At 37.2% G+C, this 16,550-nt stretch overlaps 1 protein-coding gene across 3 annotated transcripts in view; it reads left to right on the top strand.

Annotated features, from left to right (window-relative positions):
* Nucleotides 1-16,550, top strand: part of PPFIA1 (PTPRF interacting protein alpha 1) — a 64,758-nt gene that overhangs the window by 29,109 nt on the left and 19,099 nt on the right. For all 3 annotated transcript variants that reach the window (XM_065683005.1, XM_065683004.1, XM_065683006.1), the window contains exons 7-19: nt 237-458; nt 1,348-1,494; nt 2,445-2,579; nt 3,768-3,851; nt 4,403-4,534; nt 6,603-6,665; nt 7,956-8,035; nt 8,292-8,424; nt 9,076-9,299; nt 9,699-9,933; nt 13,798-13,949; nt 14,667-14,839; nt 15,596-15,689. In XM_065683005.1, coding sequence (XP_065539077.1) covers nt 237-458; nt 1,348-1,494; nt 2,445-2,579; nt 3,768-3,851; nt 4,403-4,534; nt 6,603-6,665; nt 7,956-8,035; nt 8,292-8,424; nt 9,076-9,299; nt 9,699-9,933; nt 13,798-13,949; nt 14,667-14,839; nt 15,596-15,689 — 1,874 coding nt within the window. The remainder of the gene's footprint in view (nt 1-236; nt 459-1,347; nt 1,495-2,444; nt 2,580-3,767; nt 3,852-4,402; nt 4,535-6,602; nt 6,666-7,955; nt 8,036-8,291; nt 8,425-9,075; nt 9,300-9,698; nt 9,934-13,797; nt 13,950-14,666; nt 14,840-15,595; nt 15,690-16,550) is intronic.

The raw sequence follows: 16,550 nt of genomic DNA, 5'->3' as shown, positions 1-16,550 counted from the left end.
ACTTTTTTTTTACCTGATGTCTGATTTTTAATCATTAACTTTGATGAATCATTCATTTGAAAGTATAATAAGATTTTTGAGTGATGATTTAATTAAAAAGCCTGTTACCAGAATTTCAATCTTTGCAGTTCGAGCAGTAATAAATGGACTTTGAGGGGTATTTACAGGTAACAGTTTGGTTTTCAAATGTGTATGTAACATGCGAATACATATTTTTCTTTTCCCCTGTTCAATAGCGATCCTCTGATGGTTCCTTATGCCACGATGAAAATCTTACTAAAGTGATTGAGCTCCAGGACATCATAGATAAGCAAAACAAAGAGCAGACGCAGATGAAAGAACGTCTTACTGCTTTGTCTAGCAGAGTAACAGAGCTGGAAGAAGATCTTGATACAGCTAGAAAAGACTTAATAAAATCTGAAGAAATGAATACCAAGTTACAGAGAGATGTACGAGAGGTGAGGAATACACTGTCAGAATTTGGGTAGTCACAAATGCAGCTGCTTTATAAAATGTCAGTCTTACTGGTGCTCAGTTATACCTTTGTTTTTTAATGTCTTTGTTTTGATAGGTGAGAAGAACATCTAGAAATAACTAGATACTTAATGAATATATTAAGCTGGAGAAGATTTAGCACTGTGAACTTGAACATGTTTTTGAAAAGATTTTGACATAAATGCTAAGATTGTTCATGGAGTTTAAATTTCTTAAAGATGTATGTGGTTAAGGAATCACTTACATTTCAGTGGTGTGATTGACAGTTCCTGTTACTGATCAGTCACTAATCTCCAAGGTCCAATGTATTGCAGTGTACTGTATCCTTATTAAATAGAAGCAGAACTTAGTTAAATCCAAGAACACACTTTGTCTGTCCCCAGCAAGTAAAGATTGCTGAGTTTGTGCCATTGAAAAGGCAAATAGCAGATCTGTGGTATAATATAATATGATCATAGAACCATAGAATCGTTTGGGTTGGAAGGGACCTCAAAGCTCATTTAGTTCTAACCACCTGCCATGGGCAGGGATACCTTCCACTAGAGCAGGTTGCTCCAAGCCCTGGCCAGCGAGGCCTTGAACAGTGCCAGGGATGGGGCAGCCACAGCTTTTCTGGGCATGCTGTGCCAGTGTCTCACTACCCTCAGTTATTTATTCACTGAAAGGGAAAAAAGGCATTGAACTTGTAAGCCCAAGTAAGACTTAATTATTTTAACTTAATTTTTTACTGAAGGAAATAAGAGTCTGATTTTTATTTATTTGTGATTATTTTTGGTTTGTGGGTTTTTTTCCCAGTTTGATCACTAAACAATAATCCTTTACATTCTAAATTCTGCCTTCTGTCTTGCATAGACTATGGCCCAAAAAGAAGACATGGAAGAGAGAATCACAACTCTTGAGAAACGCTACCTCGCTGCACAACGTGAAGCTACATCTGTGCATGACCTCAATGATAAACTTGAAAATGAAATTGCCACTAAAGACTCCATGCATCGACAGGTTGTAATTTAAAATATGAAGTACATTCAGTTCAGCATAAAACTAGTGGAAATAATGTTCATACTGTACTAAAGTACTTTGCTTTTAGGAAGATAAATACCATGTGTGAAGTGCTATTGTTAGTGGTGGTTTTTCAGTAACTGGAGGAGTGCATCATAAGGAGTTTTACCCTGGAAGTGAAGATGAGACAATTTGTTGGGGAGGGGGAGTGGTTTTGAGCATTTTGTTGCGCTGGATCACGGTGCAGCAGGGCTGCTGTCCCTATTAAGTGTGGATTTTCAAGTTCTTACGCATATCCAAATATCTTTAGTTTCATGTGTGAGAATTACTCATTCAAAGCTAAAATGGTTTCTAACTTTGTATAGTGTGTAGTGATTTTTGTAGCCTGTAATAGAAGTAAATGTTGCCTTACTGCAGAAAGATAATTGGCATACACTTGTCATTGAAGGAGTCCAACTTTATAAACCAGAAATGGTTGTTTAGCCAATCACATTCAAACTAGAGGCAGACAACTCTTAGTCAACAAGAGAAGTCTCTTTTAGTGCAATTCTTGACAGAAGTTGTACATACTTTAAATAAAAATATACTCTGATATGCGTAGGTTATTTAAAAAAGACTTCTTTCGTTGTTGTAACTTAAGTCTTAGCACAGCCTTGATGCAGAAAATACACAACTTGTTCTGTGCTGCTTTCCATACCATAACTGTGTTTGGTGGAAGAGCTGCTTTCAGAATACACTAAATTGTCTGCAGGGAAAAATAAGAAGAGAAAACCCTTCTTCTCACGTAATGAATGGAGAGGATGCTGCATCTTTATTTATGAAATCAGCTTTGGACAGTACAGGCCTAGTAAGGTCTGATAAGAGCGGTAATCTGTATCCTTGACTTCCTCTGTGATGAAAATTAATTACCATTCTAATACTAAACACTTGCTGATCATAATCCTGTCCAGAGTGAAGATAAGAACAGGCAATTGCAAGAACGACTGGAGCTGGCTGAGCAAAAGCTGCAGCAGACTTTGAGAAAAGCTGAGACTTTGCCAGAGGTGGAGGCTGAGCTGGCACAGAGAGTTGCAGCACTTTCGAAGGTGAGTCAGTTGGACAGTGTCCTCAAGACTCTTCTCCATTGGTGTGCTGCTACACCAAATCTGCTCTTAGTGTGGGTTTAGTTATATTGTGGTTTGTGTTTTCAAGGTCAGGTTGGACAGAGCCTTGGGTGGCACGGTTTAGTGTGAGGTGTCCGTGCCCATGGCAGGGGGGTTGAAACTCGGTGATCTTAAGGTCCTTTCCAACCCTTAACTATTCTATGATTCTGTGATCTCCTAGCTAGTTCAGAAAATGCTTCTCCTTGCTTCCTCTTTTCTGTTCATCTCTCTGAACACACTCCAGTTTACTTTGTTTTTAACTTTTAAAAAAGAAATCTTCCTTTTTGGAACTGAAGAGGTTTCCTGCTACATGATGAAAATGTCCCTGAATTAGTATTTTGCTGCTTTTTATTAAAACTCAGTCAATAATAGCATAAAATCTTCTAAAACAAGAACTGTTTCTGAAAGGGAATGCCAAATTTCACTGTTAACCAAATGAATGTCGGGAGAGAGAGGAGTAGGGGTACTCATTAATACTAAGATTTTTAGAAGGCTGCAAAGGTAATAATGAAGTCTGAAGAATTATATGTAGTAACTACAAATAAGCCTTTTCAAGCATGTGTGTGTGTTTCCTTTCAAAGTCTTAGTTTCATTTCTTTCCCTGTTATCTTTCCTGTCCCTAACTGGCTCTGTAGTCTGAACTTTTGTCTCCTGGGAACTCTGCTGCTAAAGATGCTAAACTATTGGAACTTACCACCAAGCTTAGGAAGGTAGAATTTGTATATTAGTCCTTGTTTCTGCTTGCTGCTTTCTGCTTTGTCATGATTACTAACAAAGGGTCATGTTGTCGAGGCTGGTGAGGAAAAGCTGAAAATGCATTTATTTCAGTTTATTTTATTTTTAATTCTTGGGGGTATGAATGAACTTCTGCTGTTGCAAGCTCATTGCAAATAGGAGTTGATTCATGGTGCTGAAGGGGTGAGAGGCTTCATCATTTTGTTACTTACCATACGGACTCTTGCTAGGTTCTTTCAGTGACAGAAAGGCATCTGTTCTGCATTGTGTGTTAGCATAAATGGCAGTTGCACAAAGCATGTTAGATATATTACTGTGTTTCCATGTTTCTATGCATTTGAAACCTTTTTTTATTTGTAAAGCAAACGGATTCTAATGTTGTTTTCAAATTGACAGGCTGAGGAGAGACACGGCAATATAGAGGAACGACTGAGACAGATGGAAGCACAGCTAGAAGAAAAGAATCAAGAACTGCAAAGGGTATCATACATCTTTTTAGCAAAGATACAAAGCTGAGAGAAAGAATCTAATCCTCTTCTAGCTGTTTTTATTTCTCATCTTTAAAGAAAAGCCAGAATTCAGGCTGGCTAATAGCTGGGAATGTTGAGCCACTAAACTATGATGGCTAATCTTACATCTCAAGAAAAAGCTTAAAGTCTCCAAATATGGCTAGCAATTAGGTATTTCCAAACATACTTTTTGATGAGGAGACAAGTAAAAAACTTGCCAATTAAATGATTGTGGAAAAATTGGATCCTAGCTTATAAATAATGGAATTGGTTCTGAAATCTGCTTTTTCTTGAGTGTAAGCTCAGCTTTTCAAGCTTTGAACAATTAGTGAAGTCTTAAATGTCCCTTATACTCCCCTATGGAGTCACGGAGGTACATGCAGTGTTCCTTATCCCTTTGGAGAAATATTTCTATTAAAGAAAATGCATTTGGTTTAAAGCAAGCTCACTGTTTTTGCAACCTGGAAGTTCTTATAGGCATTGTAAATTGCAAGTTATTTCAGTAGCTTTTATGTACCTTAGGCCAGACAGAGAGAAAAGATGAACGAAGAGCATAATAAACGTTTGTCAGAAACTGTTGATAAGCTTCTGTCTGAATCTAATGAAAGGCTCCAACTTCATCTGAAGGAAAGGATGGCTGCCTTGGAAGATAAGGTAACAAGTCACATTCCAGCACATACTTTAATTAGATGTTAATCATTGTGTAGTGTTTTGCAATGTGTCCTTAACTTCAGTAAAGAAATACTAAATCCTTATTAATAAATAGTTCATGTTAAGGCTGTTTTCTACTGTGGATTTTGAAAACAGGTTCTTCAAACTCATTTTCTAGAGGTTGTCCCTGGGCATTGTGACATTCCCTAGGTGACCAGTGTGGACTGCATAAATAAGCTCATCCAGTGTAATACAGGAAGTCTGAAAAATTAGGACTAGAACTTAGACCTTTTCAGTTCAGTTTCTTCTATTTGCCACTACTTTTGTCTGTGCCAGTTAACCTTGACTCATTGTGAGATTTTTGCAAGTTGAAATAGTCCTGCATTTTCTTCCCAGGCAGATCATTTTGAGACAGGCTGTATGAATATATGGATATTTCTTTCATGTATGCCTTTAAGTTACATTCCCTTATTCTGCATCGAGCAAAGCAGTGTCTTCTAAAGTAGCACTTTTCTTGATGCTGACTTTGAATTGATTTGTCTTGGATTAAAAAAAAACCAAAACACAACTTTGTTTCTTTTACTGGAGAGTGAAAGTGGCTTTTGTTTTAAAGTAATATCAATAAAATGCTTTAGTTGCAATATATAATGATGCATTCAGACTTCTATTAGATGTTTGCTTTGTTTTGCATTCATGTCAACTCATTTCTCATTCCTAAAGCATCAGTCAGGTATTTGACATTATATCTGACATGAATTCTTTCCAGAATTCCAGGATTGTATTTCCCTGACATGATTATGAAGATAGTTAGTTTTTTGCCCTGCCTTTGTACCCTTGGAGGTGAGAGATAACAGGTAGTGTAGAACAAATGTAGCTCCTATTGATTCTCAACATTTGATTTAAATGTCAGATGAAAACCATCTTTATCATCTAGGGCTCTAAACTTGTGGGTTTTTTAGTTAACATCACTATTTTCAAGATCACCAGCTGTTCCTAATACTTCAGAAATTCTTAGTATGGGCTTTGATATGGTATCAACAAGGTTGTTCTATAATAGTCCTTACAAATTCAATATCTAAGAAATGGCTGACTACATATACTCTTTACACGTGTGTATACTGTGTGTCTTAAGGTTGACCCTAACTCACCTTTACCTTCCCAACCTCGACTATGTTCATTAATAACGAAGAAAATGTAGTTGCCCTTCACCGTAACAGCTTCTAGGAAAGTTTTCTTGCTGTGGCTTCCAGCTCTTTCTTTAATGATAAGTTGGGAAGAATAATGCAAGTAAAATTGTAAGACTTCCTTCTGATCACTTCCCTGGAAGTATTCATTTCCTGGTCTTTTTTTTTCCTGGAATGACTTGTTTGTATGGAACTTTATTTGCATTTTAAACATATAATAATATTGCTTACCTCAAGGAAACGTGTTTAACAGAACTTTTTGGCAATTGTGGAAAAGGAAAAGTGAATGCTGCTTAATTCTCAGATGATTCTTAGTCTGATTTTGGAAACTGCTTTGAGTAGAGGTTGTAGTAGTCATAAGTATTTATGTTTACTGGAGTTGTTCAGAAGTCATGGTATAACTGTAAAGATGACAGATCTGATGTTAACAAAGGCCCTTTAGTCAGGGAGTGTTGCAATTCTGGAGATAGGATGCCTCCAAGAAGTTACTGTGTGGTAGTTTTGTATGTCAGGCAAATGAAAATAAAATGAAAACCTAATGGTAACAGCCAGTAATGCCTTAGTAAGCATTTGGTGAATTACTTTGAATTAGTTTAGCTGCCTTGTTATTCCTTTGGCTGTTTTACTAGCTTTGTCAAACAGAGCTTCAAAAGGTTGGTATTAAGTTTTTATGGAACTTGTACTGTTCCTAAAGCCATTTTTAGAGGGCTGTACACCTGGGTCTATAAACCTCCAACTATAATCAAAGTGAAATGATGAAAGCAGTAAAGTATCTGTAATTTAAGATGCTTCTGTCTGTATAGTGGAGACGGATTTTTTTCTTTGGTACTTGTTTAAGAGTGGAAAGCTTTCATAAATAACCTAATTTATGATACATTTTATTTTAGAATTCACTTCTTCGAGAAATTGAAAATGCAAAGAAACAAATAGAGGAACTTCAGCATGAAAAGGTAGAACATGTTTTTCTGATCTGTTATACTGGAAAATAATTGCTGCATTGCCTCATAGCAGGACCAGGTTTTAATTCCCCCATAAAACTTAACATTACCTGGTCTGTTTTAAAAGTAGGGAGCTGTTATTGCTCATGTTATGGTATTGTGTGCCTCAGCTCTATGATGATTTAGTAGGTAATACATAATGCTTTACTCAGAGACAAAACATACTTCTGATTATGTCAAGTGGCTGGAGATACTGGCAATTTGTCCCAAGTTTGAAGATTGTGTAGAACTTTTGTACTGTTTTATTTATAAACTTGAACAGGAAAAAGAAAAGATAAATGCTTTTAATATTGCGGATTTCCCCCCCCATTTTTTCCTTAAAGCATTGGGTATCATGAAATGCTTGCTTGCCTGATAAAGCTTTAAGAATTGGAGGGCCAGGGAGAGAAATCAGTGTTAGGCTTGGCTGTTCCTTTGCAATAGCAGCTCTCTGGTGTTTTGCTTGTCCTGGGACTGTCAAGTTCCCTTCTTGAATAACAGTGGCGGGGCCTTTCATTCCTGTGCATCCTTAAGCAGTGGGCAGTGGATTTTGTGGTCACACCACCTGTTCTGAAATAATACTTGTTATTGCTTATTATATAATGGGTATACTGCATCTCCCCAAATCACTCTAGTAAGTAGCTAGGCCATACTGTAAAGGCTGTGCTTCTTTACTAAAATGGAGAACACATTCAGAATATTTTGCAGAATATGGTTTGAATTTCTGTATGTGTAGGCCAGCAGTTCTCACACAAGGCACAGATGTTCATCATCAGCCACTTTTTATTACTCTTGCATTGCTTTCCCATTCATTGGATTTCTCTGTTGTTAAATTCGGAGTTTCTAGAGCATGTTAAACTGTCCAAGTTCAAAGTGAATGCATTTAGGACCTTTGTGCACAGAGCTAGAAAAATCTTCTTGTTTCATATTCAGTACTTTCACTTGTGTATGGTAAAGTTAGTAATACGTGAATTTTATTTGGTAACTGTTTTTAAAATAGATACTGTCATTACCTAAAGTCACAGTGTAGAGAGGCAATAGAATTACTCTTGGATACGCTTTTGTGATGATGCTGTGTTGCTGTGGCAAAAATCACTTTCATGTTTTACATCATTGAAGGATTATGTTTTAAAATCCGTGATTTCTGAATTTCATAGAAATGAGGTAATCCCCCTAAATGTTAGTTTATAAATCGGTATTTGACACAGATGTTTTTTGCCCCTAAGCATATTGTTAATGTATTTTATCTATTTATTTTTACAGGATCAACTTGTAGTAAATGTTGAAACATTAAGGGCTGAAAATGACCAAGTGAGACTCAGAGCCACATCACTTCACCATAGGTACCACCACTTAATTCTAGTTCAGTTTTCTCTGATTTCTTCAAAGTCTCTTTGCTAAATGTAATTTTGTCTATTTTAACTGAAAATACCTAAGTCATAGCTATAAAATGGATTCCTTCTAGAGCATATAAAGCAGGTTGTATACTGCTTAAAACTGGTATTGGTGGGACAAGAGGAATGATTTGGGGGATTGGTTGAGTTTGTTCTCCCCTTTCCCCTTACATTCATACGGATAAAATGTTTCTTGATGTTGTAGCCGACCCGATTTCAGATACCCAATGACACCTTCATCTGTGGCTGACAGTCACACAGACTCCTATGGCACCTCCTCAGTGTTAAGGCGTCCCCAGAAAGGACGTGTGGCAGCTCTCAGAGATGAGCCTTCAAAGGTAAGAGAACTTTGAAATGAAAATAAATATAACTCTTTGGCAACATGATGCTGATCTATTGCAAGGAGATTTTAGAATAGGATTACATAGCCATAAGAGCACTAATGCTGGATTTTATAGGTCCTGTTTTACTAACTCATGCAAAGCTACTAGTCTTTCTATTTGTTAACAACTAATAGCAAAATTATTATTTCAAACTCCAATTTGGTTTAGATATGATGAGCCTGTACAATATCACTTGAAACAGTCCTGCTTTAGTGTCCATTCACTAATCTAACACAGTAACTGCTCTGGAAGCAATTTGAAGTCCCTTTCAGGACTTGTGATTTCTTATTACCTAAAGCTGATTCCGAAATTCTCACTGGATTTAATAGCAAAATGCTACTGTAATTTATGGTGCCTATAGCCCAAGATATGTGACATTTACAGTTATTCAGTGGGATGCCCATTTTTACATTGCACTTCACTGTAAGAGGCAAAATTTTCTACGTTACAGCTTTTTTTCTTTACATTTCTCTAAACATTGCTGTCTTGATGGATGAATTCAGCATGTAAGTGGGCTCTTTAAAACTTATTTTAAATCTTGCAAACCAGCAAAATGTCATGGTTTTCCTATCTGAGTTTGGATTTTTTCTTTTTTTGTTCTTTTAGGTTCAAACTCTGAATGAACAGGACTGGGAGCGAGCACAGCAAGCAAGCGTGTTGGCAAATGTGGCCCAAGCATTTGAAAGTGATGTTGATGTGTCTGATGTTGAGGATGATAGGGAAACTATATTCAGTTCAGTTGATCTGCTGTCACCAAGTGGTCAGGCTGATGCTCAGACTTTGGCCATGATGCTTCAAGAACAGTTGGATGCCATCAACAAAGAGATTAGGTATGGTCTACCTGCTGTTAGGGTTTTGATTAAAAATGAGTTCCTGTGACACTAGCAAATCCTTTTTGTGTGGATACTTGGAAAATGGTGGTTGTCCATTCAGTTTCCTAGGAAGGGGGCTGACAGTCATAACTAGTTTGCTTATGCCGAAGTACTTTTTCAGGTTCTTTTTCCTTAAAGCCATTTATGGAAGGGATTGTGTGTTTTTTAGTTTGACGGAAACCCCTGCACGGTGGTAACAGCAGGAGTGTTTACCAGTTCTTTCCAATTGGATTAGTAGATTTTCAGTGTGTCTGTTTTGTCTGATAACTACTGCTTCTTTCTAATGCCTGAGTCAGCCATTCTGTTCATATGGGTCTTGTTTGAATGTCGTGTTCCTTTGAACCTTTTTTCTTTTAGACTTATACAAGAAGAAAAGGAAAACACAGAGCAGCGTGCAGAGGAGATTGAGAGCAGAGTGGGTAGTGGAAATTTGGATGCCCATGGCCGATTCCGGTCCATGAGCTCCATTCCTCCTCCCTATGCAAGTGGTTCACTTGCTGGTTCCTCCCCGCCTGGCAGTGGTCGCTCCACCCCAAGGCGGATTCCCCATAGTCCAGCTCGGGAAGTGGACAGACTAGGTATCATGACACTGGTAAGTATCCATTAACCTGAATTTTTTTGGAAGAGTGTTCCTTGTTGCTAGGAAATGGGTTGTTTTATTTCCCCTTCTTCTCCTTACTCAGCTGTATTTTTCCTTTCTCTAGGTTTTCCTACTGCTTCCTTTCAACTTCTATAAAAAGTGTAAGATACAGTTATAATGATTAGGAAAAAGGAAAAAAACATTCAGAACTCAAGTGTATTATTTGGCCAATGTCTCATGCCTAAGTATTCATTCTGTTGTTCTGGTCTTTCTTCTGACTCCTCTTCCTAAAAGAAATAACATTTTCTTTTCAACCCCTGGTACAGAAATCACTTTCTCCCTCTGCTTTAAACTTTACTCCACCATTCTACTAAATATTCAGCTACAAAGTTATTTGCATATATTGCTTTAATCTTGATGACTGTGAAGGTATCATAGCTGTTGTAATGAGTGCTAGTGTCTTGTTTTAGCCTATAAAGGCTGGTAGGTGAAAGAAGTATCTGTTAGACCTAGTAGCTGATGAAGTAGCACCTTAACACTTAGGAGTTGAGCGAGTAGAGAAAGACGCATCCTTTCTTTGATGTTCATATGACTGTTTAGAAAAATTAATCCTTCTAGGAGCTGCTTAATACATATAAACCTGTCTATAAAATGAAGGTGCAAGTGTTCCACTTTCTTGTTTTTATGTAAGTGTTAAGCAAACCTAAGAGTTTCTCGTATTTGGGATACCCTTCACTAAGGAGCGTCTTGGATACAGGTATTTGTTTGCAAGCACTCTCCAGGAAAAGCTCCTGCTCTGATTTAGTTCTGTACACATCACCTTGTCTCCAGATTTGCATATGCATTTGGAAACATACTTGTACATACAACACCATACTTACTACACCTAACTGTCTTGGGTTACTATACTTGTATCATGCCTAAACCTTACCAATCAGTAGACAAGGAATGCTGTCTATCACTGTAAGACCAGGTGGACTGTAAATAACAGACTTGGCTCATTTAGGTCTCCTTATAGGGTTATTTAAAAACCCTATAAACCCAGGTTATTTAAAAACCCTAAACCCAGATGTTTTAGCTAACTACTTCTGTTGGCTTTCTGAAATGAATCTGTGCGTATACCAAAAAGTCTATTCCTTTTCCATAAAGAGGAATCATTTCTCCTTTCTTGCATTTAAAAAACCATCATTGTATTAGTTCTAGCTGTATATCTAGGGTCGAGCACATTTCAAAATGTGGCGTGCTTTTTATTCTGATGCTTCACAGTAATAAGTAGTTTAAGTACTTACCTTACAGAAAACCATATACAAATTGAAGTAGCTATTTTCATGGAAGCTAGATCAGAAAAATGTGTGTCTTGTGTTCAAATCTAATGTCACTGAAGAAGAGTAAACTGTAATTAAGTTCACTTTTGACCATAAGAATTGTGAATCAAAGGCATTTGATTTGTTATTTGCAGTTGCATTTGTCTGGCAACTGATTAGTGAAAACTTCAAAACAGGAAGCTACACTTCCAGTGCTACAGATAAGAGATTTCTGGAAGCTTTTGGAATGGCTATTATGCATTATCAGACTGAATGAGTTCTTGTGGTTCCCCCTCTCCCCCGGTGTTTTAATAGAAAGCTGTGTTAGTTTCTGATTGTGTAAGCAAAATTTGCTTAATGCTAACTGCAGTTAGCATTAGTACAACTGGTGGTAGGCAGTTCGGTTACCTGAAACCCCCTGATGCTTGAAAAGAATTATAAGGAATCAATGTGATAAATTGTGAAACCTACAGCTCTCTTGAACAGGTCCTGTTTCCATTCCATACAGTAAACATTTTTATAGGTTATCAGAATTAATAGATAAAAGATCCAGCAAGGGGAAAAAGAGCCTGCTGTGCTCTAAGAACTTGCAGGACTAGATGATCTTTAAAGGTCCATTCCAACCCGAACCCTTCTGTAATTCTGTGAACTTACAATTCATTAACATAATACTATATGGTTAGATTGAATGCAACTTTACAACTTAATACTTACATATTAATAACTGCATATTCATGCTGCATAATGCAGCATGTATTCTAAATAAAAAATAAATAACAAACATAATGCTGTATGTATTATAAATAAAAATGCTTAAAAGTTAGCATTTGTGGGAGGAAGACAGCACAATATTCCCTCTTTCCCCAGTTTCAAAGGGGACTGACTCTATTTTTGGTTACAGCCTTTTGAAACAATTTGTCCGTAAATGGAATGATAATTATGAAGCAAATGATACAAATTAAACTTCTGTCAGCATTGCTGATGTAACTCCAGGTTGCTGCCTTGCTCTGTGCACTAGCAGAGGTGAGAAGTACTTATCTGCCTAGGAGGAGAGATCCAGTGGCTGCTGGAGTAGATGGAGGGTAAAACAAAACTGGTGTCAGACTCTTGCTCAGACATTCCAGTCCTTAAATGTAGTAAAAAACCAGAATACTGTTACTGTGTAGAAATCAGCTATTGTTGGCACTCTGTCCTTCACAGTTATTAAAGTATGGCTGGCTCTTTATGCTGTGTAGGAAACAACTGCAGAAATCGCTAACATGTGAGAAGGCACTACTGCAGACAAGTTACTAAGCCTGCTATAGCTACCATGTAGGTGCTGTCGTACAAGGCAGGTCCTTGACACATGACTGGAAATCCTCTCGCCTTTTAAATACAACACCTTATGCCCCTCATGTACTTCGGCTTCTTGCTGAAAATAATGCACATTTTGTGTGCTAATTTGCCTGTGGTAGCAATACATGCAAACATCTATATTATTTTTACTGTATTTTACAGTATATTTTACAGTATTTACTGTATCTATTACAGTAGATAACCAACTGTAAGTCTTGCTTTGTTTTTTACTTCCTTTACCCCCCTCTTCAGGGATATATCCAAGTAATTTGTGATTTGATGAGTACTTCATCCTGTGTATCATTGTGCCATTGCTGTAATTGTTGTTTATATTCTCCCTAATAAGTTTTGTCTGTGCAAGTTGTTTCAGTCTGTGCTACAGTTTCCAATAAATACAGCTTTTCCAAATTTCTTTCCTTTGCATGCCTCTGTCAGCCTAGTGATTTAAGGAAACACCGTAGAAAGGTAAAAATCTTCAGCTTATTTCATGTTGTGCCTTCCTTCCCTGTTCCCGAACTCATTAATGGATAACAGGAATAAAAGAAAGCATTTGCAGGGTTGCTCTATAATAAAGCAGCATTACGTGCTCTTTGATATAAAATGTAAAATGTAAATCATTTTACGTAAAGTGTGGGTTTGTTGTGTGTGGTGTTTGTTTTTGGACTTCTGTGTTGCTTTCTGTCTGTAATCACTATTTTGCAGTCTTCATGAAACAATGTTTAACTTTAAAGATCTGTTGCTACGCACACAAGTAAGCCTAATTTCTATTAATCAAACCTTGAGATAAGCCATAGCCACAGGTACATACAATCTGACTTCACAGAATTGGTCATCTTGCTGCTGATTGTCTAAGCATGTAACAGTGAGAACTGAGGTGCCTTCTTTCACAGGACTCTTTGGTTTTCTGTCTCTACATTTTGCTTAAACTGAAGTCAGGTGTATCAGTTTCATGGTGTTCAAGACATTACTTCAGTTCTTAGCTCTCTGAATGAATAAAAGATGAGTGCTACTTGCCCATTTCACAAGCTAAGAGTTGAATAGCTTGTCACTGAAGGCAGCGGAAGATGCAGGAGAATCAAATAGGCAACTGCAGAATGCTGAGAGCAAGAGTAATCCTTTAACACTGAAAAAAATAGATTTATTTTTTTCCTCTTTATATTTTGTGTAGTGCTGATAATTGCATTTGTGGTTTGGCATTTCCACCTAACCCCGCAAGTTTTCATTCATTTTCCGTTAGTCTCCAGCTTCTAGAGAAGAGGTACGAGATGATAAAACTACAATAAAATGTGAGACATCACCACCTTCTTCACCTCGATCTTTGCGTTTGGACAGAGTCCAGAAAGGAGCTTTGCATACTGTGAGCCATGAAGATATCAGGGATATTAGAAAGTAAGTAACTGTGAATAATTCAGGCATACCAGCACCTTAATATTTCAGATCATCAGAAAAATTAATAATCAGAGCTGTTCAGCCTATGGGATTTTAGTCTGGATGTTGAAGTCTTTCTTAGAGAGTGTGAACATGTAAACGGGTGGCTGTGTGACACAAAAAGAAGACAGGTTTTGCTAATAATTAGAAATGGCTTTATGTGAAGAATTCTTCTGGTACTCAAGGTCTGCATTGTTTGATCGCGTTTAGAAAATAAAAGATGTACAATTCCAGCTGTCTTTTAGAGGTTGGGATTTAGCTATGGACTTGGAAATAAATTGCAAAATTAGCATCATTTTGATTGACAGATGTTCTTCTCAAAGTGCTTGAGTATCTGGGGTGGATTCCACTCAAGTATTTCAAAGTTCCATTGTCCTCTCTGAGTTTCACTTTGAACACTTTTATTTCTTAATAAATAACTTGTAGTTCTCTGCTATGGTACATAAAGGTTATGTCCCTTTCTTGCATGATTTAGCTGTTTCCACTGCTTTTTTCTATTTAGTGATGTGTTTCAGTAGATACATTTCTTTTCATGACTCATTAGAAGCAGAAATCAGATGTCATTAGTGAGTTTGAGCTTTCATTAACTTGCACAGAAACCAGAACTTGCCTTTTACTATGTTATGTTAGTAGATTCATTGTACATATGGTCCTTCATGACTCCTTTCTTTTATGCAGTTCAACAGGCTCGCAAGATGGGCAAACAAGTAACCCTAGTAGCAGTAATAGTAGCCAAGATTCCCTTCATAAAGCCCCCAAGAAGAAGGGGATCAAATCCTCTATTGGCCGCTTGTTTGGCAAGAAAGAAAAGGGAAGACCTGGACAAACAAGCAAGGAAATGTTAGGACAAGGTTGGTTTGCCTTACTTTCATTATGTTTCACATTAGGAGAGGGTGTGAAAGACTAAATGTTATGATGTATGTGCATATTTGTGACATTATTTTGCTGCTGATGTGCACTACTTTTTGGAACTAGTGACACTGAATCTTCTGATAGGTCCTTTTATGACTGTAGGATGCAAGTTCAACTAGTTGAGTATTGCTGTCTTTTAAGTTTCCTGTAGCCAGGTTATTGATCCTTATTGAACAGCTTGTTACAGCTTGTTTTGTGAAGCAAAAATTTCAGCTGTATTTCGGAAGTGAAAGAGGATTTTGTTGGTATTGACACCAACAGTTGTCTTCACCCAAAGGAACTGCCTTGAAACAAATCCAGCTGGCTTCCTAAATGCTATGGTTACCTCTTGTGTAATTCTTTGTGTAAAGCAGTATGCTTGATGTTGACACCAATCATAAGTGATATGGGAACACTAAGAATTCATGTTACACGTGGTTGAAATATGAGATTCAATGTGAGACTCCAGCTGGTTTTAGACAGCACCTATTTGAGTCTTACCAATCTGATTTTCACATTTTTATACACCATTTTGATAGGTATGTATTCAACTAGAAAAAGGAGTGGTAGATGGGTTTGGAGGTTTAGCTTTGTACTTTCTTGATCAGTAATATAACAAAGGATTAAATACTCAGGAAAGCAGGTGTGATTTTTCAGTTACAACTGGCCGAAACTGAGATGGTAACAAGACTGGTTTTTTGTTTGTTATTTTGTAGGGGGCATGGCAGAAGCCGATAGTTCCTCTCAGGATGCATTAGGCCTCAGCAAGCTTGGAGGTCAGGCAGAAAAAAACAGGAAAATGCAGAAAAAGTAAGTACCAAATGTTTGTCATCCTCTATTGTTAAGATATTGCTTTGTTTAAAAATGTTTTCTTTTTTGTTTTGCTCTGTTTCCAGGTATTTTTTACCTAGTATGGAGCTGTGGCTAATAAGCCTCTGTAGACTTTTAGAATGATTATTTCCAGAGCAGTAATAACAGTAGCATAGATGATGCTAAGCTTGAAATGGATTTCAGTGCTGAATGCGTACGTTGAAATGCTGCAAGAAGCAAACTTGCAGATAAAAGTGGACTCAAATCAAACCCATACTCACATCTGTTTTATTTAACACCTGCTTTGGGTTTGATTCATATAGATTTCCCAAAGTTGCCTTTGGCTATTACTTCCTCCAGAGTGTGAAAGTGTTGACAGAGTGAAAGCCTGAGGTGTTCTGTACAGACATCCTTCTGTGTGCATTTGCTGGTTCCTTTCTAGTGACTCTGAAAGTCATACCTGTTGTGTTGCTGCTGCTAACTGCTGCTCTATTCAGTAATCTTTTCACTTCTGGTTGTCCTGACACTTTCTCTCTTATATTTTAACAGCTGAAATCTTTACTTGCACCATATAAGTCCGATTTCCTGCTTTTTTCCCCCCATAAATAGTGAATATTTCCTTTTTTTTATGGCATCTTTTAGATACACAGTTACCTTTTCCTACTCAGGAGAATTTTTCAGTGTGTGTCCTAGAAAATCCTTAGTTTACTGTTCAACTTTTGGGTATCTATTGCACACTTTGTTCCCAGACTTAGAAGGGATGAAGCAAAGATTATAAGCATAGGTGGAAAATAGATATCGCTACTACTAGAAGTCTTGATGCTTATATGGTAATACAGGAAACACTCAAGTTTCTGCAAG

This window comes from Lathamus discolor, chromosome 6, assembly GCF_037157495.1.
Source record: "Lathamus discolor isolate bLatDis1 chromosome 6, bLatDis1.hap1, whole genome shotgun sequence".
Classification (NCBI taxonomy): domain Eukaryota; kingdom Metazoa; phylum Chordata; class Aves; order Psittaciformes; family Psittacidae; genus Lathamus; species Lathamus discolor.
The sequence above is the reverse complement of the archived record's forward strand: the minus strand, read 5'-3'. Positions and strand labels throughout refer to the sequence as shown.